Source organism: Lemur catta, chromosome 1 (genome assembly GCF_020740605.2).
Source record: "Lemur catta isolate mLemCat1 chromosome 1, mLemCat1.pri, whole genome shotgun sequence".
Taxonomy (NCBI): domain Eukaryota; kingdom Metazoa; phylum Chordata; class Mammalia; order Primates; family Lemuridae; genus Lemur; species Lemur catta.
Window position 1 is genome coordinate 101,484,921 of NC_059128.1, and position 26,835 is coordinate 101,511,755.

At 52.0% G+C, this 26,835-nt stretch overlaps 1 protein-coding gene across 11 annotated transcripts in view; it reads right to left on the reverse strand.

Annotated features, from left to right (window-relative positions):
* Positions 1-205: 205 nt before the first annotated feature.
* Positions 206-26,835, reverse strand: part of GRAMD2A (GRAM domain containing 2A) — a 35,683-nt gene continuing 9,053 nt past the window's right edge. For 2 of the 11 annotated variants that reach the window (XM_045531004.1, XM_045531037.1), the window contains exons 2-13: positions 9,064-9,156; positions 8,652-8,774; positions 8,189-8,246; positions 7,752-7,827; positions 7,042-7,145; positions 6,316-6,414; positions 5,961-6,032; positions 5,010-5,072; positions 3,907-4,051; positions 3,604-3,703; positions 2,690-2,794; positions 206-2,426 (exon numbers count right to left, since the gene is read on the reverse strand). In XM_045531004.1, the coding sequence (XP_045386960.1) occupies positions 2,423-2,426; positions 2,690-2,794; positions 3,604-3,703; positions 3,907-4,051; positions 5,010-5,072; positions 5,961-6,032; positions 6,316-6,414; positions 7,042-7,145; positions 7,752-7,827; positions 8,189-8,246; positions 8,652-8,774; positions 9,064-9,156 (1,042 nt within the window). In that variant the 3' untranslated portion in view covers positions 206-2,422. Of the gene's footprint in view, positions 2,427-2,685; positions 2,795-3,603; positions 3,704-3,906; positions 4,052-5,009; positions 5,073-5,960; positions 6,033-6,315; positions 6,415-7,041; positions 7,146-7,751; positions 7,828-8,188; positions 8,247-8,651; positions 8,775-9,063; positions 9,157-9,355; positions 9,624-13,906; positions 14,132-20,773; positions 20,871-23,303; positions 23,423-26,835 lie in introns of those variants that run through there. The other 9 variants (XM_045531007.1, XM_045531012.1, XM_045531021.1 and 6 more) reach the window with 9 other exon arrangements.

Here is a 26,835-nt window from a genome sequence, read left to right on the forward strand (position 1 = left end):
GCTGTAGAGGTTTACCGTGCCCATCTTCACCCTTCCCCATACACCTGAGGTGTAAGCCAGCTCAGCTAAAGTCCTTTGAGATTAGCAGAGTATTTGGGATTCTGGGAATGACGTGGGCTCCATCAGTCACCTTGGTGCTGAGTATGTGAGTAAGATTACCTTCAGTGAATAGTCAAAGGACAGAAATGAACTTTCCATACCATAGGACGCTAGAAAAATCAGATTTTTTATTTTAAAATATTTTAAAAAGCCAAGATCATAGTGGAACAACCCAAGGGTGGTTGAACCAAACTTTGAGGGAATTAGAGGAGCATCAGGCAATGCAAGCAGGTCAATATAAATACACATAGTTTATAAACGAGCACAACAAAAGGTACAGTGGCCCCAGAGGACCAGGCTGGGGACAAAAGGGAGAAACAGAAAGCCTTCCAGAGGGACAGGCACAGCCACACCACTCAAAGCCCAGGGCCCCAAGCACAACTCCAAAACCGCCTACCCTACAGCATGCCTCTTGCCCTTTCTGAGCCTGAGGTATAGCTGAAAACCAGGTTCACCAGCATCTTGGCACATTCACCTATGACTTGGCACCTCTTGTGGGCCTCTGGCTCAATGTAGCAAGGCTGAGAATGGATTTGTTCACCCCCACCAGGGAGGGGAAGTGCTGAGGCAAGAAGGATTATTTCCCTGAAAATATGATGGAAGAGATTGATGAAAAGGGCTGATTCAAAGGGGGAAAAAAAAAGGCTGGATATTCATCCAGTGTGGCACTTTAAGGAGAATGGAACAGTGAGTTTCGCCTGAGACATACAGATTTGGTGCAAGCAACACACATGGCCAGACTCTAAGCTTAATCCTAGAAACTGGGATGCAAAGAGGATGAAGAGACCTCCAGTTTGAGCTCAGGGAGTTGTCACTTCCTGTTAGTCCCTCCAATCCTCAGTTGGGTTTGCAATAAATAGGACGGATAATCATGGCTCTACAATAAATAATTTCCACCTGAATTTCTTCCCCTAGTTAACCTCTCAGTGTCTGAAGAGGGGAAAACAGTGACTATTTCTGACACCACCCACCCCATCACCAATGACTCTCCCTGATACCTCTGGCCTCCTAACTTAAGGCCCTTCTAGAACCTCCAAGGGCACTATCTTAGCAGATGGAGTCCCAGGGAGATAAGACCAGAGTTCTGGGGCATGGGGAAGCTCTTAAGAATAGAGAAGGCCCTGACAGAGAAGGAGGAATCTCCAAGGCGAACTCACCACTATGTCCAGCCTTCTCCTCCCCTATCTCTTTTGTCCCCAAAGGTATCAGATGGACCCCACTGGCCTGGTTCCTGCACTACACTAGCCCCACCTTGGACACCACCACCTTATTAATGGAGAATAGACCCCATGAAATGGAGGACCCTCCTCTATGACCTGAAACACACTGACTGCAGGTGATGTGAGTGAGCCCTGCCCTGTAATGGCCCAACACCAACACACCTGACTGCCCAGCCAAGCCTCCCTGACAGGCTGCTCTTGGCCATGCCTAAGATGTAGGCAATCAGGCAGGAAGTACACAGCAAGACCTCAAATCAAAGCCTCCATCCTTCCCATCCCCTACTTCCAGGGCCTGGGACACCTTGGAAATGTTTGGCACACCTGGGCAAGACCCAATACCAGGTCCGTGGCCACAGTGATCAAAAGCCCTGCTCCACCTGTCCCACCAGAAAGTGAGAGCTGAGAACATGGAATTCTAGGACTTCTCCTTCCCAGCTCCTGCCACCATCCCCTGCTGCAGGCAGCATCTTCCCAGGTTCAGCCAGCCTCCTCATGAGGGGCCAACACAGAGCCTCAGCCCAGAGCATGAAAATTCGCCTCCTGCTGGAATCCTGGCCACGAGCCCTTCTCTCTGCATTTGCAGCCCTCAGCAGGCCCTTGGCTCCCTGCGAGAAGCCCATGGGAGGACAGTGTGCAGGGGGAGCAGAGCCCACACTGCTGGTTTGTGTTCTGGCCTCTGACCCCACCACTGGAGTGAGCCATGTGACAGAGAGCCACGTTCCAGGTATCAAAGCATGGCTTTGTCCCTTGAGGTGGCCTCCAGTGTTCTGCCTGTGTGCCAGAACTGTTTCCAAGGAGCAGGTTAAATTTTTTTCTCATTTAAGTGGTTGCTGAAGCTTAGTGTACAGAATTCCTCAGCTGGTTCCAAAAACTCTTTTTGTTTGAGTCCAAAAATTGTAGGAGCCAGTTACTCTGTAAACAGTACTTCAGATCACTCATTGAGGAGAGGGAGAAGAGTTGGGTGAAGGGGGAGGGATCTGGAATATTTTCCTTCGTACTCAATCTCAGCACAGCAGCAGCATAAACCCAGGAGATCGTTGGTGGAGACTTAGCACCCAGAGAATCTTCTTGCAGAAAGAGTGGGAACAAAGGCCAAGTGGCTGTTACCTGCACACAGGAAAGATGCCCAGAAGACAGAAGACATGGACAGAAGATCCAGTGAAGCCTTTCTTCCTGCCCGCCCCCCACACATACACACACACACTGAGAGTGGGCCAGAGTGGGATCTGTGTACCCTGCACCCACTGCCCAGCCTTGCTAGGGCCATCAAACCAGCTTAAAACAAGTCAGCCAGACAGCCTGGCCTTAGGTTTTTGGCCCCTGTCCTCAACCCTCAATCCCACAGGCATTAGGAAGAGAAAAGGCCTCACCTGTGCCCAGGGACTGAGCCATCCCAGTTCAAGGAGCATAACTGCTGTTCTAGCTGAGAGATGCGGAACGCCAGATAGGATGAGGACATGACCAAGAAGCAGATCCTGGAGAAAGAGGGGCAAGAAGGAGTTGAATATTTTTCCAGAAAAGGGGCATTTTTGGAGGCTCACCAGAAATAGTGAGACCTTAAGCTACTCTTGCAATTGGAAGACTTAAAGAACCCTTTGTCATTCAGCTGTGTTCAGGCCTGGGCATCTTTCTTCCCAGAGGCCACGCAGGGGTCCTTAGACATTCCCCACCCAGGTGGCCTTGCAGTCCAGCAGGAGTTCTGGGACCTTTGTCTGAGCCCTAAAGTGGTAGGCCCATTTCTGCAGCAGGCACTGAGGTTGACAGTCAAAACCCAGCCAGCACAGCCAGAGGAGGCTAAAGGGATAGGCGAGGGAAAGCTGGGGGCTGGCTCTTCATGGAACTTCCCACCATGCTCGGCACTCCACCGGTCCTTAGACAGAGGTACAGACAAGTCAGGGGTTCCAGAAACTGCTCTAGTGGTAGACAGTGGGGAGGCTTTTCCCTAGTCAGTATTTCCCTTCAGCTGATGGCCCTCTCCAATTGTGCCAGCCTCCTCCTCCCCAATCCTGTGCAGCAACTTTTCCTTCTCTCAGCTGTTCCATATCCAGCCCCTCCCCAGTGCACAGTCTTAACCCTAAATTACAGGGTGTAATGAACAAAAATGGAGATCCTTTCTCTTGCTACAGAAGGGCATGCCACGTGGCCTTCAGACACCACCCAAGAGCTTGAAATTTGACTCAGAACTTTCCCCTGGCTCTGGATGGTGATCTCCCCACAATCCAAAGCCCCTGTTCCAAACACCTAGACACCAGGTAGGTCTGCCCCCGCCCCCAAAGTCACCTACAGCACAAAGAAGACCTTGAAGAGCCGGTAGTACCAGAGCTTCAGCTCCCTGTCACTCTTAGGCTCCTCTTCCAGCTCGTCGTCCTCACAGACAGCGTCCTCTGCAATGGGAGAACACCCAGCATGGGACATGCATACTTCCCCCCATTTTCTGAAGATGCTCAGGCTCTTGACTTTTCCATGTGGATTTAGAGAAGGAAAGAATCAGCTCTCAGAAGCCCTGCTGGCTGTAAGCCCTTTCCACTGGGAAAAGAGAAAGTCTGGCCTTCGCGAGCAGTTGCCGTGGTCAAGCCCCTGAACTTACCAGACCTTGGAGGCTTTCTGGAGGGGAAGATACTGTCTGTGGAGTCCATGGATGCTTGAGGGATACAAGGGATGTTGTCTGGGAGGGACAAGGACCTGGAGGCAGGGCACACTTTTCTCCACTTCATCTCGGGGATGAAGACTTCCTGCAGAAAAGACGGGAGAAGCTGTCTCACCTTGGCCCTTGGGATCTCGCTTGCCCTAAGGGGCCCACACCAGGTTTATCAGAGCTTTCTCCAGACATTACCCACATGGAGGCCTAGCCAGGGATGGAAGCAGGTACGAGGGGCTGGGGGACAGTTGCCACAGCCACCACATGTCTCTCCTATCTGCCTTCTTGCTGTGACTAGCCACCTGGCCAGGAAACAATGTCTTTGAAGGCTGCTAGTATAGAACCACGGTGGGATCTTAGATGTAAGCCAGCCCAGGTGCACAACCAAGTGCTTGGCCCAATGTGTCTTAGATTAGTTATGGCTCCTTCTGTTCTAGGCCCTGACCCTGAGCAAGTCACTGACCTTGGCAGGGGGAACTTAGAGTCCCCATCAACAAAAATAGGAACATCACCTTCTATTCCCTGTGTGGTATTATGCATATTGCATGCTTGGCTAAATGCTTAATAGTTACTGAAGGAGACTTCAAACAACCTGGGGTTATTTCTACCTCTATCCCTGCCCTAGAAACTCAGTTCTGCCTACCCGGGGGCCCCACCTGCCAAAAGAAACTGCTGAGACCTCAGCCAAATCCAAAATAAGTCTATCTGGCTTCAGTAATAGCCTTTGGAGTTCTTTCCCAGAGACATCTCTATCCTCTTGAAGGCCCTCCTGACTCAGCCAAAGGAAACAGGATGGATCACTGGCCCTGTGTCTGCACAGACGTGGGACCCAACCTGGCCAGTGTTCTGGGGGCTGGACTTCTGGTCTCAGGAAGTCAGCAAATCTGCCGAGGCTCTGCACGGGAGAGTGTGACAGGTTTCGGGGTGCCCTAGCACAGCATTGAGCCTGGTGCCCCAGTTCTGCATTGTGGACCCCTCCTGGGAGGCTCTGGTGCCTCAGAGTTACGGGCACTCTCAGGCCAGCAGCCTTTGCTCCCAGCCCCGGCTCTCACCAGAGATTTGCAAGCTGCTTCCTCTGGAAATTCTCTTACACTCAGACTCTTTTTGCTGGAAGGCTGAGGAGGAAAGGGAACAGGGGTCACTTGTCCATCTGGAACAGGCAAAGTCAGGTGTGGGGAAGCATTAGCACTCTCCAAGATAGCTCTACCTCCAAATAAGCCACTTGGTGTCGGGAAAGCCCAACTCCCAGAGTTTGCAGGGGGTCCCCATTTAATGCTGGAGCGGAGGGCAAATGGCAGGCACCTGACTCTCCCGTGCTGCTGCCCCTCCCCTCCACTCAGCATGGGCTGGAGAGAGTTGTAGGGCGCTTGGGAAACAGCCGCCTGCTTCCGTCTATCTGTACGTTAAGGAAGCACAGCGAGGGCATACAGATCCACACACGTCCCCGACTAAAACGGTTCAGCTTCGGATGTTTCGACTTTATCATGGTGCGAAAGCAATACACATTCAGTAGAAACTGTATTTCGAATACCCATACAACCATTGTTTTTCACTTTCAGTACAGTATTCAATAAAGTACATGAGATATTCAACAATTTACAATAAAATAGGCTTTGTGTTAGATGATTTTGCCCAATTGTAGGCTAATGAGTGTATCCTGAGCATGTTTAAGGTAGGCTAAGCTACGTTAGGCACACCGTATTAAATGCATTTTCAACTGATGATATTTTCAACTAATGATGGGCTTATCAGGATATAACCCCATCATAAGTCAAGGAGCATCTATCTGTTCATAGGGACACCCAAGGGCCCACTGGACTCAGAAAGACATGCTCACAAGTAGTGCCTCTGGTACGTTGAGCCTAAGCCTTTCACTCCCCTGTTCCTGCCCCTGCTCTCTGTGCTAGAGAGATGGGCCACCCTCCCCCAGCACCCCTCTCCCAAGCCCTGAGTCCAGGCCTGAGCAACCTCCCTGGCCCAGCTCCCACTCCTGAGCTCCATACCTGGAGGTGGGTGCAGACTCTCCTCAGCATGTCATACACACTGTCCCGGGAGAGCAGTGACACGAAGACATACTGGGACATGGAAAGAAAACAGAAAGGGTGGAGTGAGATGAGACCCCTTACTGTGCCAACAGCCCCCCTCCATGAATTGGGGACAGGCCTGCGGGGATTTTAGGCCAACAAGACCTTGCCTAGGAACCTCTCTTCCAACTTGTTACATGTCCTAAAATATCAGCTGGAGAGCTGCAGGGTGGAGCAAAGTAAAGACCTGGGAGAGTGGTCGAGTCAGGCTGGGGGGTCCCGGGGATGGGATGGGGAGACTGACAAGGGAGCGCTGGCCCAGAGACTCACGGACCTTCTGGCTGGTGTTGGTGGTGATGGCCAGTCCATTGGGAAGGAGCCGTGCCATCTTGTGTTTTTTGATCATTTGTACGGACACCACCGGAATGACCACCTGAGAGGGAGAAGCATGCTTCTCTCAGGACTCACCTCCAAGTCCCTTTGCTCCCTGCATAAGACCCCAGCCATAGCTGGCTATGAGCCAAGCATGGGCACCATGAAGAGGCCTGGCTCCACCTGGGGAAGGATCTGAACCGTCCACCTTCTCATCTAGCTTCCCCTCACCCCTCTGCCCCAGCCTTGACAGTCCATGCCACTCTGGGCTCTCCTAGGTATGATCCTTGTTATCCCGGGGGCCAAGGACGCTTGCTTTGGAGAATCCCACACTCTAGTAATGGTGTTCCCTGAGCTACTTCTTGGCCACAGTTGTGGCTCCCCCTAAGTGCATATCCTGCCCTGATTCCAAAGGCATTTCTGAGATACCCAGAGGCAGAATAATTTGGCTATGAACCATTCAGGCCAGCTCAGGCCAGATGTGGGATCTAGACTGGGACCCCTGTTTTAGAAGGGGCAGTACTACTTCCCTGGGCACCAGATGGGATGCCTCGAAGCTGCTTATCCAACCAGTGAGACGCTTCACCAAGGGCCCAGCATGCAGAGGGACAGGCATGACTTGAAGCGTGCCCACAGGGCTGGAGCTGGGCCTCGCTGGGCCATGGCGGCCCTTACCACTCATTACTACCTTGACATCCTTGCCAAAGAGGCTGGCATGGAAGCAGAGCCAGTTGGGGGAGATGTAGAGCCGGCCCTGGAGAAGGAGGTCCCTCTGGAGGGCACAGGAGCACACTGGGAAGTCACAGAAGAGGAGCAAAGTCAGCCAGGAGCTCAGGGCCAGGTCCTCACACTCAGAGGCCCAGAGTCCAGCCTCAGGGCCTGTCTTCCTCAGATTCCCCCTTCCCCATCTGAGGCCCCAAACGATCCATCCCTCCAGCACTCTAAGGGTTCTTCTCCCGACTGCCCCTCCACCCTACCAGACTGCTAGATGCTGCTGCTTTATCCACCCGCACCCGGCAGGGGCCAGGGAGATTCCTGCCGTGGTCTCCATGCCTGGATTCGCACGACCTCAGGCAGAACCCTTGCCTCACTCTCCTCTGCTCTGCCCTGTCTTGAGTGTGCAGAAGCCCCCACATGCTCAGTGAGAGGCCTGAGCAGGGAAGAACAGGCACTTATAAAGCAGAACAGAAATAATTCGGAAGCCCTGACATGTCCTCAAGAAAACTTTTATAAATCCAACTTCATATTCCAAACCAGCCCAGTCTTAATCATATTTTTGGAGAAGAAAGGACTAACTACATCCAAAGGTCAGCCAGTTCCCATATCTAAATTGTGCCTTGGAGGCTCCAGAGTAGACCTGGCCCAAGGCCCCTGAGCCTGCAGGGAGACACAGCTCACCTTTGAGAACCACCTCGTCCAAAGGGATGTCCTTAAACAGCTTGTGGTATTGCTGGTTGTATTTACTCAGTAGTGTCTGCAAACACACGGGCTGGGTCTGAGAAGCCCTGGGAGATCAGACCACCAAAAGGGCCCTGCTCCAGCCAACAGGAAACAATGCCACAGCCCCCCCTCTCCCGAGAACTTAGCATGAAATGGTAAACAGCCAGTGGGTGTGGAGGGCTGAGTTCCAAGCATAGCTTGTCTCCTGGCGATGCTGGGTCCTGACAGGTAGCCTGTGATGGGAAGGGGATACACCACTCCCACCCAGGAAGGGACACCCACTCAGGTCTCCTGGTTTCCTGGTGACAGGCCTGGTGACCAGGGAGCCACTGAATTCAGGCAGCCCAGGGCCCCTTCCTTGGTGAACAGTGAGAAGTCAGCCTCCGCACACTTACCCCTTCTCGGCTGCACTTCTTTATCTCTTCGCCCTTCAAGCTTTCTGGCCAGTGCAGACTGCAAAGGAGACATTCCATTCCAGGGACAAGGAACCCTTGAGTCCTGCCCATGCTTCCTCAGTGCCAATTCTGCCCTGGCTTTGAGCCAGAGCTTGGGAGAGACTGGAGACTAGGGCCCTTCTCTAGGGGACACAGCAAGCGATAAGAACAGCAAGCACATAGCTCATCCCTGAGGAAAGACACTCCTGGATGCAGGGTGGGGTCGCTGAGAGCCCTCCTTCCCAGATGCAGGTGAGCACATGCCCCTAGGAGGTATGCGCGCTCTCCCAGCGATGCTTAGGAGCTGCCCACCCCTGTGTGTCCAAGACTTCCATGTCTCTGGCCCAGGGGTAAGCAGAGGAGCGGGCAGCGCAGGAATAGGGACTAGTTTGGGGAGTGGGTGAGATGGAGTTGTCAGACTCACAGCTCCAGGGCCTGGCCACTGGCCATGCTCCCAGCAGGACTGCCCTCCTTGCGGCCTCCTCCCTGTGGCCTCTGCAGTGAGGAGCTCAGCACAGACTCACCCGACCTGAGGGAGGCCACCAAGCTGGGGAAGGGGGAGTGGCGCTGAAATGCAAACCTTTGCCCTGGCAAAGGACAGGTGAGCAGGGAGGAGGCTGGTAACCTGAGAAGCCTGGACTCTGCTAGGTCCCAGTGCACTGGGACAGGCCTGAGGGGCAGGAGGAAGAGGCCCCAGGCAGCCTGTGCCCCACCTCACAGACCTGCAAAGGGTCCCCTTTGACTCAGCCTCAAGGTCCCCTTTCTAACACATCACCTCCTGAGGCCTTCCCAGCCCCCAATCTGTATGTATGTCTGACTGGGAAGGGGGTCCTCACCTGTAGTCTGAGGGCTCCTGAGCATTGTCCGGGTCCTCTGTGCAGGACACAGGGCTCTTCAGAGAAGCTGTCTTTCCAGGCATTTGCTGGTTGCTAGAGAGAAACAGGCCCACATCAGGAAGGGGGGCTTTATAAGGACATCTTTCCCCACCAGCCCCACCACGCCCAGGGCAGCTGCCTCTGTCCCCCACCCAAGACTGGCTCTGATATTCAGGCTGAAGATGTCACATTCGGGAGGGAGGGGTTCTGGGCCGGCTGACGTGGCGGAGGTGGGGTACGGGGGGAGTCTCACACAGCGTCATTCCTGAAAGCCTAAAGTTCAGTTTATGCCTGGGCTGGAAGAAAATCAATCTGTCTAACTTATCCGGAGCGTCAGGTAGCTGTTAGGCCAGGTGGAGGGAGGCTGCCAGCTCCACCCTTGAGGAGGCACATTGGGAGGGGTGACTCTAAGACTTGCTCCCATCAAAGCAGACTTCTGAGGTACCCCGGCAGCGTCACTGTAAACTGTCAGGTTCTGGGAAAGGACACCAAGCACAGGAGGCTTTATCAAAGCCGAACAGCTAATGCAGCTGAAGATGTGGGAGGTGGACTCCAGTCAGCCCACAGGTGACCATGGCCGGGAGGGGAGGGGCTGCCCCATACCAGGAAGTGGCCTTGGACAGAGTCAGGAGAGCTCAGTCATGAGAGCCAAACCATCTCAAAATGTCCCAGAGAGAGGGCCCAGAAGGGAGGAGATATTCCCTCCTTGGGCAGGTGGGGCTCCCCAACAGCCTTCAGTTCCTGCCTTCACTAACCAGTTCCAAAGAACAGAGTTTCCCTGATCCTGCTCCTCCAGGCTTGGAACCAATAAAGCCTGAGCAGTCAAACTAGACCTAACTGAGTGGGCCCAGGGACTGACCAAGGATGAGAGGGTTTGCTAGGTGCACTGGCTCACACCTGTAATCCTAGCACTCTGGGAGGCCGAGGGAGGAAGATCGCTTGAGGTCAGGAGTTTGAGACCAACCTGAGCAAGAGTGAGACCCTGTCTGTACTAAAAATAGAAAAAAATTAGCTGGGCATGGTGACACACACCTGTAGTCCCAGCTACTTGGGAGGCTGAGGCAGGAGAATCGCTTGAGCCCAGGAGTTTGAGGTTGCTGTGAGCTAGGCTGATGCCACGGCACTCTAGCCCAAGCAATAGGGTGAGACTCTGTCTCAGGGGAAAAAAAGGATGAGAGGGTGGCCAAGAAGCAGGAACAAGCCAGGGCAGTGCAGTGGTCAGGAAGAGGTAACAAGGTAAGGACAGTGGTCCCTCAGCCAATAAGGAGCTGAGATCTGGACACTATAAATTGCAATGCTCAGTCACACTCTTCTTTTTTTTTTTTTTCTTTTTGAGATAAGGTCTTACTCTGTTACCCGGACTAGAGTGCAGTTGTGTCATCATAGCTCACAGCAACCTCCAACTCCTGGGTTCAAGCAATCCTCCTGCCTCAGCCTCCCGAGTAGCTGGGACTACAGGTGTGTGTCACCATACCTGGCTAATTTTTCTATTTTTTGTAGAGATGGGATCTCCTTCTTGCTCAGGCTGGTCTTGAATTCCCAGACTCAAGCAATCCTCCTGCCTTGGCCTCCCAAAGTGCTAGTCCCAGCCTAATCACACACTTCTTCAAGAGCAGAGTTATCAAGTCAGCCCAAGATCCTGCCAGGACCCTCGGAGAATAGTCTGACCCCCTCCCAGCATACCATTGTACAAATTAGGAAACTGAGTCCTGTCAAGGGACAGGCTGTGTCCAGTGTTACAGTGAAGAACCAGGTGACCTCACCCATAAAATCAGCCCAGCCACAGCCATATGGCCTGGCGACCTCGGTTCTCAACCTTATAGAGAGTTTTGGCACACATATCAATACATTCTCACTGAATCTTATGAAGTGACAGGTGGTGCTAGTAATTTGACCCTTTGGCTCTCAGAGTTAATTTTTGGATCGGTTTGGTTCCATCATTTCACATTTCACAGGGTTTTTCCCCCCTGGCATCCCAAAGTGCTAGGATTACAGGCATGAGCCACCCATCCTGGCCAGAATCTTTCTTCATTTGTGTAATTTCTTTATTGAGAATATTAATCCTTAGCTTATGATTTTTGCAAATATTTCCCCGAATTTGTCATCTGTCTTTTAATTTTGTCTGTGGCATCTTTGCTGTACTTGTATTTAATCATTATGTAGTAGATTCCATCTATCTGTTTCTCACTTGGTTTGAGTCCTTCTATAGGATAGTCCCCTAAGAGGTAGCATATACAGGGCAAATCATTGAGCCATGATAGAGCTCTAGCCTTGCAGTCCTGTGAATCCACTGGGCCACCAGAGAAAAGCATGTGGGCTCAGCTCCAAAGAATATCTGCTCCAGCCTGAAGGATGAACAAGAGATAAAGTGGGGAAACAATGAGAAGGAGCTTGAATCGTAGTTTCAGAGACAAGGAGCCTGTTCCTCGTGCACTGGAGAGTGTGATTCAAGTCCTCTGGGCTGCAGAAGCTCAGAGACACATAGATCCCTGTGGACGGAAATAATCACTGCAGGGTTCCTAGAGACAAGGAAGTTGAGCCTTATAAACTGTGTGGGATTATAATCTTGCATGGATTACATAATCTTGCATGAATAATCATGCCTTTGCATGGATTCTTTTTTTTTTTTTTTTTTTTTTGAGACAGAGGCACACGGGCTAGAGTGCCGTAGCATCAGCCTAGCTCACAGCAACCTCAAACTCCCGGGCTCAAGCAATCCTCCTGCCTCAGCCTCCCGGTCCCCTCAGCTGGGACTACAGGCATGTGCCACCATGCCGGGCTAATTTTTTCTATATATATTTTTAGTTGTCCAGCTAATTTCTTTCTATTTTTAATAGAGACAGGGTCTCACTCTTGCTCAGGCTGGTCTCAAACTCCTCAGCTCACACGATCCACACGCCTCGGCCTCCCAGAGTGCTAGGATTACATGCGTGAGCCACCGAGCCCGGCCTCTTTACATAGATTCTAAACCAAATGCATCCTTAGGTCCAAATGTGACTTTCTCAGGGACAGAAGCTTTCCCCCAGCCTAGGTGAGGAGTCCGTACTTCAGGCACCCACAGCGCCCTAATCGGAAGTCTCCCTCTCATCACACACTGTTGGTGTGCTGTGACTGTCCATCTCCAGGGGCTCTAGGAGGTCAGGGACTCTGCCTTGTCCATCACTGGACCCCCTGAGCCGGGTGCTGCCGCGCAGCTGGCACTCAGAGTGCTTGAGGAACAAGTGCTGCCGACAGCGACAGCGTGAAGGCTGTGAGCGGGGGCAGGAAGGCTGCGCGTTTCCTACAGCATCTATATAAGGAAAATCTCTCCTCTGATACCGCTGTTGGCCCAGAGGCCCAGCCTATGGCCAAAACGAGTGAACCCGCACTGCTCTCAAAGTCATCTTCAGTTCAGACTGTCTCCTAATTAGTCTTGTCTTCTCCCTATAGTGTTTGTTTAAATGAATGAAAATAAAGAAATGGGAATGATGCCACATGAAAAAGTCCAGGGCAAAGTGGTTGTTGAGTGTTCGCCAACAAAACCAGTCAGGCAGAGGGACACCCCGTGACCAAGTGGGCCCTGACCCAGAGGACCAAGAGGGAGGCTTCAGCAGCAGGGGGCTCAGCCTGGTTCCCCCAGCCTGCCGGTGGCCTCTGTCCACTCCCACCCGCAGACTTCTCCTCTAGCTAGTGGCTCATACCCTGTGGGTCGTGAACCACCCTCCTACTCATCCATCCCAGACTGTGGAGTCAATGTCAGAGGTCCTGAAATCCATATCTATTTTTCTGAATGAAAGCCACAAAAAATATAATTACTGTCATGAGGGGGATGGAGCAGAGGAGGGGCAGTATTTTTGACATTAAAGGGAGTAGGAAGGATTGGAAAACACCCCAGATGAGGCCCTTTGCCCCCACTGAGCCTGTTCTGAAGGCCTATCCAGGGGGCACAGCAGGTGTCTGCCGCTCTCAAGCCCATGTCAAAAGAAATACTCCCTGAGCCTAGCACGGCATGCGCCTGCGGGCTGCCAGCACAGGGAGGTGCCAGGAGGGGGGAGACAGAAAGGCTAGGAGAGGCAGAGGCCGTGAGTAGGGAGCTGAGAGATGCAAGAGTCTAGCTACTTTCCACAGGCTCAAAATAACCCCACCAGGCAGATGCTCCCAAATCCACATCTCTATCTAACCTGACACCTCGTGCCCACCTGAGCTTCAGTCCCTGCCATCAAAGTGACTCAGCATCATCCCCCCCGAAGCTGCCTCCTCTGAGCACCCAGTATCCGTGAAAGGCCCTATTCTCCGCACAGTTACCCAAGCCAGAGTCTTCAACTCATTCTTCTCCCCACCCCACAACCAATCAAGCCCCAAGCCCTCCACCCCCCAAGATAACCCATGAAACCACCTAGTTTTCTCTCTGTTCCTGCTACACCACGTGAGCCCAGGCCACCATCAGCTTTTTCCTGGATGCTGGCAATAGCTCCTTGACTACACCTGCCCCTGCCTTGCCCATGCACGGCTGCCCTTTCCCGTGTGCACACTGCCAACAGGGCCACCCAGAGCTGATCCTGCCGCTCTCCTGCTCACCTTCCCTCTTTAGCCCCCAACACTTCCTCACCCAAACCTTCCTGCCTCTCTTCCCACTCTCACCCCGGCACTCCCTCCTCTGCAGCACAGCCAGCTGCCTCAGCTTCCTTTCATACCTGCGTGCCATGCTGGATTGCTGGAATCCTTCCCATGCTCATCTACCTGGGGAGTTCCTGGTCATCTTACAAGCCCCTGTTCAAATGTCACCTCCTCTGTGAAGCCTTCCCGGTGCTGCCCCTGCACTTACCATGCCAGACTGTGCTTGTCTGTTTACACTTCTGTCTCCCCCCATTGACTCTGAACTCCAGCAGGGGCGTGTCTTGTACATCTCTGTCTCCCAGGCACACAGCCGGCATATGGTGTTTGCTAAATGAAGGAAGGAAGGAAGGAGAGACAGAAAGAGAGATGATGACACCGCAAAAGGGAGGAGGAGAGAGAAAAGCCAGGCAGTGAGAGTGAAGGGGCACAGAGAATGACTGACACCCAGCAGGAAAGGAGGAGGGAAAGGACAGGACTGAGGGGGTCAGCCCCAGCGGGGCCCTTCCCTGCAGGAGCCCTGGCCCTGCACCACCAGGCACTCAGCCCATACTGGTTGATTGATCAAAGGGGGGAGCTCAGACGGCAGGCAGAAAGCACGTAGAAGAGGATAAAGTGCCCGGATGGGACGGGGCATTTGAGGGAAGCACAGGCTGGGCCTCTCCTGCTCCCTGAAGGGTCCACTGGGCTACACTGCCCTGGGCTGGCCATGAGCAGGCAACACTCCCCCAGCTTACCAGGCCCCTTTCCCCACACCCAGCCCTTCCTAACCACAGGGCAAACCTCCCTCCAGGGCTCAGCCAAGCCTCTGGTGGTGGCAGGGCTTCAGCCAGACCCAGTGGCCTGAGCCAGCTGGGTCTGTCCCCTTGGGCATCTCCTCCCCCAAGAAAGCAACCACACTCTCCCAAGTTGGCTTTTGTGGACATCTGAGATATTATTCTGTGGGTCCTGCCAGCTCTGCTCAAGGCCAGGCCAGGGACAGCTCCACCCTCTTGTGCAGCCAGCAGGACGCTAGGCCCCAGTGAGCTCCAAGACCTGAAACACCACTGTTCTCTTCCAAACAAAAAACACATCATAGCAGTGGGCCCCTGAGGGCACAAACCCAGAAACCACAGAAATAGCCATCCAGGGACAGGAAGTTACGTGGACATCTGCCCTGGGTGGAAATTCAAACACTGGGGTTCAGCAGCCTGGACCTGGGGCTCCTCCTGCCCATAGCTGCTCCCAACCACCCAGGTACCCCACCCCATCCTCACCTCTCCCTCGGCGCCAGCTCACCTCCTACTTTAGGGAGAAAAGACACCCTCCTCTTAACTCTAATAGCCGGCTGGGTGAAAAAAAAAAGAAATGATCCCTGAGCTCTGTCTCAGACCAGTAAAATCAGAATCTCTGGGAGTAGCACTTCAGTAACTAAATATTTCTTAAGCTGTCATTGAAGTATACTTTACATATAGAAAAGTGAACGTAACCTAAGTGTACAATTTAATGCATTTCACGAATGGACACATACCTGGGAACCAGCCACCCAGAAGCCCCTCCTGCTCCTGCTGATTTCTCTACCCACCTCCTCACCCCCAAGAATAACCATCACCCTGACTTCCAACAACACAGATTGCTTTGGCTTCTTTGGGGCTTTATGTGAAGGAAATTGTATTACACGTACTCTTACGTGGCTGCTTTTACTTGGCAATGCATTTGAAAGAATCATCTACCATACTGTGTGTAATTGTGAGCTATGCATTTTCACTAGTGTTTAGAATTTCTTTGTATGGATATACTTCAATTTATTCATTTTACTATTGATAGGCATTTGGGCAGTTTCTAGTTTTTGCCGATTATGAAATTGCTATGAAAATTCTAGTACCGGTCTTGTGCACACAAGTATTCACTTCTGTGGGTAAACACTTAGGACTGGAATTGTTGGGTCATGAGGTGTATGTTCAGCATCAGGCTTTTAAAGGCTCTCAGGTGATTTTAAACCCACAGCCAATGCTAAGAAATCGCTGGAAGAATCCTGTCCCTGCCCCTCCTTTCTCTGTGGTGCAGGGGGAGAAAGAAGTATGCCTCCTCCTCCAAGGCCAATGCACCTGCCTGGGCTCTGGACCTGGGGTTCTGAGCCTTCACCTTGCCCCTCTTTTTTTTTTTTTTTTTTTAAGACAGAGTCTCACTCTGTCATCCTGGCTAGAGTGCTGTGGCGTCAGCCTAGCTCACAGCAACCTCAAACTCCTGGGCTCAAGCAATCCTCTTGCCTCAGCCTCCCAAGTAGCTGGGACTACAGGCATGCGCCACCATGCCCGGCTAATTTTTTCTATATATTTTTAGTTGTACAGCTAATTTCTTTCTGTTTTTAGTAGAAATGGGGTCTCACTCTTGCTGAGGCTGGTCTCAAACTCCTGAGCTCAAACGATCCACCCGCCTCAGCCTCCCAGAGTGCTAGGATTACAGGCGTGAGCCACCACGCCCGGCCCACCCTGCCCTTCTTGAGTTTCAGGAATGTTCTTGGCAAGGCAGGCAATCCCATCGTTTTTTTTCTTTTCTTTCTTTCTTTCCTTTTTCTTTCTGGCTAATTTTTCTATTTTTTGTAAAGATGGGGTCTCGCTCTTGCTCAGGCTAGTTTTGAACTCCTGAGCTCAAGTGATCCTCCTGCCTCGGCCTCTCAAAATGCTAGGATTATAGGCGTGAGCCACCACGCCCAGCCTGAATCCCATTGTTAATACAGATTTCTTTCGTCTGTTAAGACCATAGGGTCCATTTCCCAGGTTCTGCCAAGGAAGTAACAAAACCAGCTTTCCCATGTGGCAGTGGCCACCTCCAAACCGCAGTGTCCTTCCCGAGAGCCTCCCTATGTTCTCTCAGGGCCACAGTCCCGACACAGCCTAGAAACTGAGTGACAAGACCTCTCCTGAGCACAAACTAGGACAATATGGATAGAGTCAGGCTCATCCTCGACGAGCTGAAACTTTTTTTTTTTCTTTTTCTTTTTCAGACACAGAGTGTCCCTCTGTCACCCAGGCTGGAGCGTGTGGCACAATCACAGCTGGATGCAGCCCCACACTCCTAAACTCAAGTGATCCTCCAGCTTCAGCCTCCCAAGTAGCTGGGACTACAGGCACATGCCACCACGCCCAGCTAATTTTTTAAAAAATATTTTTGTCAGCCGGGTGTGGTGGCTCACGCCTGTAATCCTAGCCCTCTGGGAGGCCGAGGCGGGTGGATCGCTCGAGGTCAGGAGTTCGAGACCAGCCTGAGCGAGACCCCATCTCTACTAAAAATAGAAATAAATTATCTGGACAACTAAAAATATATATAGAAAAAATTAGCCGGGCATGGTGGCGCATGCCTGTAGTCCCAGCTACTCGGGAGGCTGAGGCAGTAGGATCGCTTAAGCCCAGGAGTTTGAGGTTGCTGTGAGCTAGGCTGACGCCATGGCACTCACTCTAGCCCAGGCAAGAAAGTGAGACTCTGTCTCAAAAAAAAAAAAATTTTTTTTGTAGAGACAGGGAGTCTCACTATGTTGCCCAAGCTGGCCTCAGGTGATTCCCCCACCTTGGCCTCCCGAAGTGCTAGGATTACAGGCGTGAGCCACCACGCTGAGCCAACATGCTGAAACTTGAAGATAAAGGTAATTTCCTTCTTCTGCAAAAACAATTCTATTATTGCTATCTTGTACTTTTGCTGAAGCTGCACCTCACTTTTTATTTTCTTTTTATTTTTTCACTTTTTATTTTCTAAGCTGACATTCTATATAGGATAACTACTTTGTCCTTTCCAATGACCTCTAGAAAAGAGAAGAAAATTCTATTAATATAATGAATTCCATATTGAGTGGAAGGGGCTCAGTGAGTTGGGGGCCACACACTGGGCCCCAATCCAGCCCTTCCCTGGAAAGGGTGCAGGGAGGGGCAGACACTTGTACAGTCACAGTGCCTGCTTCCCAGGACAGGCTCTGAGAACACCTTGGCCAGGACTGGGCTTAGCTTCCCATCACCCCCTGCAGCAGCTTTGAGATGAAGAGGGCATGTGGAGTGCCAGGGGCCCTTCTTCCCAAGATCTACTAAGTGGCCCTGGCCACAGCTGGCAGAACCACGGGATGCTCCAGACACAAGCAAAGCCATCTGCAAGCTGACCAGCAGAGCTGGCCCATCAGATTCCCTGTCTAATGAATCCTAAATGGGAAATCCGAGAAGATGTGGAGGAGTGGAGCCAGGACCGGATGGGCAGGAGAGAGCATGGCAGGGTACGAGCTGCAGGCATGCTGGAGAAGAGCCTTTGGGGGCACCAGAGATCGGCCCTAGAATGAGGGACAAGGGAGTAGAGTGCAGAGAGAAGCAGGGGGCCACGGGCCAGAGCCCCAGTCTGGGAGATAGCAAAGAGGGTGTGCTCCCCTTGGAGGCCCACGAACTCCCAGTGCCCCAGCACTTGTAGCCAGACAGGAAACCTCCATGCCTGGTTTTCCCAAAGAGCACAAACCAGGGCACACAAGTGATGTCACTTAGACCATTAATGTGAAGCAGGTGGTGCTACCTGCCTCATGGGTGGAGAATGGAGGCTCAGCTGGGTGTGGTGACCTGCCCATACACAGTCACTGGCAGGGCTAGGACTCCATGGAGGTCTGTCTGACACCCAAGCCTGGTCGTAGCCATCCCCCCAGGGAGCCTTAAGGGCCAGGAAGGAGAGAGGACTCTGGAGAATGTTCAAACCAAGTCAAACCCCTGAGCCCAGGGAGCCATGTTCCTTCCTGGGGTGGCCCCTAGGGAGAAGAGAGGTGAAGAGATCTGGCTCACGATCCCTCTAATCTCCAGTTCAGCTCTTGTTCTACAAGGGAGATGGCATCATCCCATTATACAGATGAGGAAGCTGAGACCCAGAGAGGCAAAGCACCTTGCTCCTGACCATACAACTGGAAAGTGATAGAGCTCTAATTCATAATCCAGTCCTACAGGGAGTGTGTACTCTTTCCACTGAAGCACACTGCCTGCAGGGCTGGAGGGCCCTGGAACTCTGCCCATCCTGTAGCTTTCCCTGGCTGCTACAGGGGCAGGCCTCAACTCTCCCCAAAGGCCCCAGTAGAAGGGGTTTGAGGGAGACAAAATGGAGGTTTCTCAGGCTGAGCTGACCGTGCAGGGGCCCTCTGGAAAGCAGGGTTCCCTAGATCAGACACTCCCCCCCGCCAAGTCTTTTTCTTCTCTACTCAAAGACGCAAACACACTGGGAGAGCTGGTAGCTCTGGAGTAGGTGTGGGCTGGCTTAGCCCTCTGGGGGTGGCTGCATCCAGGCTAAACAAGGACCCCTTTGAGCTCTGGTGCTAGCAAGAGCTCCTTCCACCTACAGCAATCTCAGAAATCCCAGGATCCTCCCAACCAGGGGGCACTGGGAGAGCCAGATCAAGGCTGGCCCCATCTCCCACCCTTGGCCACTAAGATGCTGCCCACCGCCCAGTTCTGTCACTAGAGCCCAGATCTGGTCAGCCAAGCCCTTAACTGCTTGGGTGACTGCATTACCCCTGGTTAATGTGCCCCAATCTCCCTTTTCCCTGCCCCCACCCAGGTCTCGACTCTCTCCACACACCAGAAGGGCCCAGCTCTTCATGGTGATGGAATTCAGAGCAAGATGCTCAACTGTCCCCACTTGGTGGGCTGGGTGGGTGGGGTGGGGGTGCTGATGACCTGCCCCTCCCAGGTCTGCCTGGGCTCTGCTCTGCTAACCTGCTTCTGCCCGTGATGAAGACCCCTCACCCTCATCCCCCAGCACCTTTCTCCTCCCTGAAGCCGGGTCTGCACCTCCAGGGAGAGCAGAGCCCCCCCCACCCCATGTCCACACTGTCTGCTCTCACTTCTTCCTTTGCTGCTGCCTGTTAGTCATCTCTCATCCCCAAGGCCTCACACAGCTTCAGACATGCAGTAAGTGCTCAATAACTGTTCACTGACTAAACAAATGCTCCCTGCAGAAGGGCTCCTCAGTGTTCAGAAGCAGTGAGGCCCTTGGGGCACAGATATAGATCTGGAGTGAGAGCAACTCACTCAGGTTTGCTTCTGGCTCCACCCTAGTCCTGGGGCTCCACCCTGGTCCTCTGAGTTTGTGCCTCTATAAAATGGCAGAGAAATCTCCTCCCTGACCTGCAGACCTTCAGGGCTGCCGTGAGGACCTGCAAGAGGTCATGGCCCAGTGTGGGGTGGGGGTGGGGGTGGGGGCCCCCAGAGTATCACATCCCCTGCCAGCACCATTTGAGAGCTGAGTTAGCCTTCACATCCCCTCATGTGAATGAAGGATACCTCGAAGTGCATCTGCCCATGGGAAGAGAAGATGGGAGCACCACTGGGCCCCAGCTGTACCCACAAAGTGCCATACTTGCCCTGCAAGCCTGAATCCTTCCTCTGGGACTACAGCCCAGAGCAAGGCCCTCTTTACACCTGGGCGGTACCCAGTGACTACCCCCCAGCCTAGGCCCGGAGGCACTGCCCCCGCTCAGGCCCAGCCATGTCCCGGCTCCCTCTCCCTCTTCTCCTCCCTCCACCAGAGCTTTGAGGCCAGTAACTTCTGGGCCCCTCCTGCCCAGAGCTCAAAGGACTACAGAGTGAGAACAGTCACCAGGGAGATAGACAGAGACAAATAGCTGAAACTGGGAAACTTCACTCCTGGGGATATCCAGGATTTTCTATAAAGCCCAGGCCACACCAGAAAGCAAGCAGTTGGCTCTGCAGAGAGAGCCCTGCCGGTTGCTGGCCTCATCCCGCAGTGCCCACTGCTACAGCAGCATCTCTTGGAGCTGACCCCCTGGGCCTGGTTATAGACCGCTTTTTCTTGGCAGGCCACCTGGGGCTTGGCCATTGCCAGACAAGAAGCTGGTCATTCAGGTCTAAAAACAGACTTGCATTCATTAAGGAACAGAGCACCCCTGTACTCCTGGTGGCCACCCTCTGGCCGGGCCTGCTGAGGGGAGGGTCCCCAGACAGCCTTAGCCGCTCAGACGCCCCTACTCAGGGCTGCCAGGGGGCGTGGCTACTCGGGGGACAAGTCAGCTCTGTGCATCCATGGATACAGTCCAGATACCCCACCCCAACCACCCTAGGACACCCACCTCAGAGTCACTCTGGATTTGTGGACCGACCAGGCTCTTCTTAGGACCACAGGCAAGTTTGCAGCGTCTTGGGGTCCTTCCTGGAAGAGCCTGCGGTTGAGGTGGGAGGACAGGGATGCAGGCCTAGAACTACTTCTCACTGCTCAGGGGCCTTCAGGAAGCCATTGTCTCTTTCTGGGCCTCACTTACTCCTCGGCAAAGGGACAAGCAAGTCTCAACCCAGGAGGGAAAACAAATGCTTTCTGAGGGAGAAAGCAGAGGCCAGGAACTGGGTGGACTGCAGATGGCCACTGGCCCTCTGTGGTCAGAGAACCCCTAGCCCCGGAGAGGCTGGCAGGAGCACAGTCCTCACAGGGCTGCCGGCTTCTCTGCCGGCCCCCTGCAAACGCCAGGTGAATGCCGCTGTTGGCTCAGCTCTGTGTGAGTGCTGTGTATACCAGGAGGGGGGAGGCCAGGCACTGGCCCCAAAACGCCTGGTGGGAGAGGCAGACACGGAACAAATATTTACATAAACCAATACAGAATTATAACTGTGTTCCATATGCTATGAAGGGAAAGCAAAGGGTCCCCGGAGGACCTCTACCACGGAGTCCTGATGCAACCACCGAGAGCAGGGGAGACTTTCTGGAAGAAGCAGCAGCGTGGGAGCTGACATCTGATGGAAGCTAACCAGCTGGAGAGGGGGGCCTAGCTGGGGAGGAGTCACTGTGAAGGGGATCAGATACACAAAGGCCCTGAGGCCAGAGGTGTGCTGCACGTAGAAGGGAAATAAACAGAGCCTCTGGCTCTGGAGGGTAGAGGTGAGCAGCGAAGTGTGAGCAAGAGGCTGCACAGGTGGCAGAGCCAGATCACGCAGTGCCCTGTGTACAGCAGCAACAGTTTTGATTATTATCTTAAAGGCAATGGAGAACCGACAAAGGGATTTAAACAGGGACGTGTCCTACCAATTTGTGTGCTGGAAAGATCACACGTTAGTCGGGCATGGTGGTGCGTGCCTGTAGTCCCAGCTACTCAAAAATAAATAAATAAAAATTAAATTCAAAAAAGATCATACAGATTTGCTTCAAAGTAATCCAATGGAAGTAGGGCAGAGGCAGCGGAGGGTGAATACTGATGAAATAGAAATGACTTTATGTTGGTGGTTATTGTAGCTGGGTGACGGATACCGGGGGATCCACTGTACAACTGTCTCATCCTTTGTGTGTGTTTAAAATTTTCCATGGAGACAGATCAGTCAGGTGGCTGCAGCTCAGCAGCGAGAGGGTGTCCTGGACTTGGTGGTAGTAGTGATGGAGGGCCAGAGATGGATTCAGAATATGGGCTTCCAAATAGAACCAACCTGACATGGTGATCAATTGGATGTAGGGTGAAATGGAGGTGTCGAGTATGACTCTAGGTTTCTGCCTTAAGCAGAATAGCGGGCTGTTTTGCTGAGACAAACCAGGGAAAAATGCACTGGAAGAAGAGCATATTTGGAGGGAAAAAATCATGAGTTCTTTTTTTTTTTTTTTTTTTTTGGAGACAGAGTCTTACTCTATTGCCTAGGCCAGAGTACAGTGGTATCATCATAGCTCACTGCAACCTCAAACTCCTGGGCTCACGCGATTCTCCTGCCTCTGTCTTCCAAGTAGCTGGGACTACAGGCACACACCACCATGCTCAGCTAATTTTTCTATTTTTTGTAGAGATGGGGTCTTGCTCTTGCTCAGGCTGGTCTTGAACTCCTGACCTCAAGTGATCCTCCCACCTCTGCCTCCCCAAGTGCTATTAATAGGATTACTGGCATGAACCACCTTGCCCGACCATGAGTTCAGTCTTGAACATGTATGAGAGACATTTGAGTGGAGATAAGCTATACTTGTATATGACTAAACTATACTTGTATATGACTAAGCAGCTGAGAAGAAAGGTCTGGGCTGGAGGGATAAATTTCTGAGTCACTGGCCCATAGATGAGAATAGGAGCTAATGCTAATAAGATCCCCCAGGGAAAGTGAGTACACAAAGAAGAGAAGCTGTCAACATGACTGCCAACAACTATGGGGAAAAGAACAGTCTTTTCAACACATGATCTTGACCAAATGAATATCCACAAGCAAAAAAAATAAAGCTGGACCCTTATCTCACACTGTACATAAAAATTAACTCACAAATGTCAGAGCTAAAACTATAAAACTGTTAGAAGAAAATGTAGGTGTAAATCTTTATGACCAATTAGGCAATGGTCTCTTAGATATGTCAGAAATACAAGAAACAGAAGAAAAAGATAAATTGGAACTCATCAAAGTTAGAAACTTGTGCTGTTAATGATACCATCAGGAAAGTGAAAAGACAATCCACAGAATGGGAGAAACTATTTGCAAATCATATGTCTGAAAAGGAACTAGTATTCAGAATATACAGAGAACACTTACAACCTTGAGGATATTATAGTAAGTGAAATAAGCCTCAGAAAAAGACAAATACTATATGAATCCAATGTTTTTTTCCCCCTTAGAAACAAGATCCTCGCTCTAAGGATCATAGCTCACCGCAACCTGGGACTCCTAAGCTCAAGTGACTCTCCCGGCTTGGACTCCTAAAGTGCTGAGATTACAGGCAGGAACCACTATACCCGGCCTGTATCTAGAGTAGTCAAATTCACAGTAACAGAAAGAATGGTGGTTGCCAGGGGATGAGGGGAGGGGAGAATGGGGAGTTATTTAATCAATATAGAGTTTCAGTTTTGCATGACGTAAAAGTTCTCGGGATTGGTTGCACAACCATGTGAACATACTTAACACTAATAACTGTATACTTAAAAGTGGTTACGATGATAAATTTTATGTTAGGTGGGGGTTTCTTTTACCACAATTTAAAAAATTTTTAAGAGAATTCTTATAGTTCACCAATAAAAAAGACAAATAACCCAATTAAAAATTTTAAATGGGCAAATGTTTGAATAAACATTTCTCTAAAGAAGGTATTAAATGGCCAATAAGCACATGAGAAGATGCTCAACATCATTAGTCATCGGGGAATGTAAATCAAAACCACAATGAGACCTAGCACTCTGGGAGACTGAGGCGGGAGGATCGTTTGAGCTTAGGAGTTCGAGACCAGCCTGAGCAAGAGCGAGACCCTGTCTCTACTAAAAAAAAATAGAAAGAAATTAGCTGGACAACTAAAAATATATAGAAAAAATTAGCCGGGCATGGTAGCGCATGCCTGTAGTCCCAGCTACTCGGGAGGCTGAGGCAGAAGGATCGCTTGAGCCCAGGAGTTTGAGGTTGCTGTGAGCTAGGCTGACGCCACAGCACTCTAGCCCGGGCAACAGAGTGAGACTCCGTCTTAAAAAAGGAAAAAAACCACAATGAGAGACCCCTTCACACACACTGGGGGACCATAATGAAGAACAGGTGTTGGTGAGGACGTGGGGAAGCTGGAGCCCGCAGATGAACACATTGCTGGTGGGAATGTACATGGTGAGCTGCCTCGGAAAATAGTTTGGTGGTTCCTCAAATGGCTAAACATAGAGTTACTATATGACCCAGCAATTACACTCCTAGTTATATATCCAAGAAAACTGAAAAGGTATGTCCACACAAAACCTTGTACATACATGAATACTCACAACAGCATTTTTCATAATAGCCAAAAAATGTAAACAACTCAAACACCCACCAAGTGACGAATGGATAAACAAAATGTGGTGTATCTAGACAATGGAATCGAATTCAGCCATAAAAGGAATGAAGCACTGATACATGCTACCACACGAATGAACCTTAAGGCCTGATGCTAAGGGAAACAAGCCAGTCATATCACATGGTTCCGTGTATAGGAAATGTCTGAAGTAGGCAAATCCCTATAGATGAAAAGTAGTTTAGCAGCTGCCTGGGGCTAGGGGGAAGGGAGAAATGAGGAGTGACTTCTAATGGTATCTAGAGTTTCTCTTTGGGATGATGAAAATGTTCTGAAATTAGATAGTGATGACGGTTGCACAACTTTGCAAATATACGCACCACCACTGAGTTGTGCACTTCAGAAAGGTGAATTTTAACGGTGTGTGAATTATACCTTAGTGAAGACAAGAAGGAGTGAGGGCAAAGTGGGGAGGAGTCTGGGGCCTGAAGAACCCTAAGGCTTAAAGATTGTGTGGCGGAGGAAGGGGGGAGGCCCCCAAGATCAGGAGAGAGTGGCCTGAGCAGTAGAAAGAAAACCAGGTGTACAGGTTGCCATGGAGGCCAAAGGAGTGTTTCACAGGGAGGAAGGGGGAAGCGGCGCTGAAGTTTACTGAGAGGCCAAGTGAGAGCAGGCCTCAAGGGCAGTCACCGAATTTGCCACCATGGAGCGGTAACTTTAGCCAGGACAACTCCGGTGCAGCGGTGGGGTCTGCTGTTCCTTCCTCTCTCCCAGGCTGGTGACTGCATCCCAGGGAGGGAGAGTGAGGACAGGCCACTGTCCCCAAGGGAGGTTGCTGCTGCTGAGCACAGCCGGAAACCGGGTCACAAACCAGCTCAGCCCCGCGCCAACCTGGGATCCTGCCTCTCTCCGCTCCCTGGAGGCCCTGGGTGGGGCCCGGCAGGACTGGATGGTACATTTCTCTGCTGGTGCCCTGAGGGGATGTTTGCGGTCGCGGAGGGAGGGGGCTGCCCTGGCCCTCAGCCCCGCTGCCCGGCCCACCGCTCCCCACGCCGGCCTGGCCCGCGGCTCCTCCGCCGACCACAAGTCTATTTCTGCCGCCTTGGACGGGGCCGGGAGGCCCGGGTGGCCCGGGTGGCCCGGCCCTGCAGCGCAGCCGCGCCCGGAATTCCAGCGCCACACTTAGCGGCTCCAGAGGCGGCGCCTGCGGCGGCACCGATCGCCGGCCCCAGCCGACCCTTTGCAGGGCCTGGGGTCCTCAGGCGTCCTGCAAGCGCAGACGGGGAGCTGTGGGGTGCCGCAGCCGCGCCCGGCCCCACCCGAGCCCCTCCTGGATCGGTGCCCGGCACCAAACGTGGTAGCTGGCCCGGACTGTGCACGCCCCAGGAAGGGTCTGGCTCCTCACCCTGTCGCAGGCTCCCGCCAACTGGGCTCCCCCAAGCTGTGCTCCCACTGAGGGTTCAGATTCCTGACCAACGACCTAGTCGTAAGGAGCTTGCTAGGTCCTGGGACCGCTTCCTCCAGGAAGAACCCCAGATTGTCTAACTGATGGAAATCCCCAAGGAATGCCTGCTCCCGCCACTATTATTCAACATTGTTCTGGCCTGGCGCGGTGGCTCACGCCTGTAATCCTAGCACTCTGGGAGGCCGAGGCGGGTGGATCGCTTGAGGTCAGGAGTTCGAGACCAGCCTAAGCAAGAGCGAGACCCCATCTCTACTAAAAATAGAAAGAAATTATCTGGCCAACTAAAATATATATAGAAAAAATTAGCCGGGCATGGTGGCGCATGCCTGTAGTCCCAGCTACTCGGGAGGCTGAGGCAGGAGGATCGCTTAAGCCCAGGAGTTTGAGGTTGCTGTGAGCTAGGCTGACGCCATGGCACTCACTCTAGCCAGGGCAACAAAGTGACACTCTGTCTCAAAAAAAAAAAAAAAAAAAAAACATTGTTCTGGAGGCTCTTGCCATTGCACAAAGGCGAGAAAAATAAATAAAAGGCTTATATATTAAAAAGCGGCAATTATTATTTGAAGATGGTAAGATAAACTACCTTACAGCACATAATCAACTGGTGAGCCTTGAAAAAGTGTGATGGGGAGAGACACATAATTAACTCTTGTGGATTCTTTTTTTGAGAGCTCCCCCCCACCAACCCCGCTACAGTTCAGTGGAGTCATCATAGCTCACTGCAACCTCAAACTCCTGAGCTCAAACATGTGTATTTTTTTGTAGAGATGGGGGTCTCCCTCTTGCTCAGGCTGGTCTTGAACTCCTGGTCTCCAGCAATTCTCCTGCCTCAGCCTCCCAAAGTGCGGGGATTATAGGCTTGAGCCATCAAGCCAGGCAGAATTAATTACTATTCTAATCGTTACAAGATCAACATGAAAATCAATAGTTTTCTTGTTAACCTGTTAAAATGAACATTTTATAACTGTTAACTT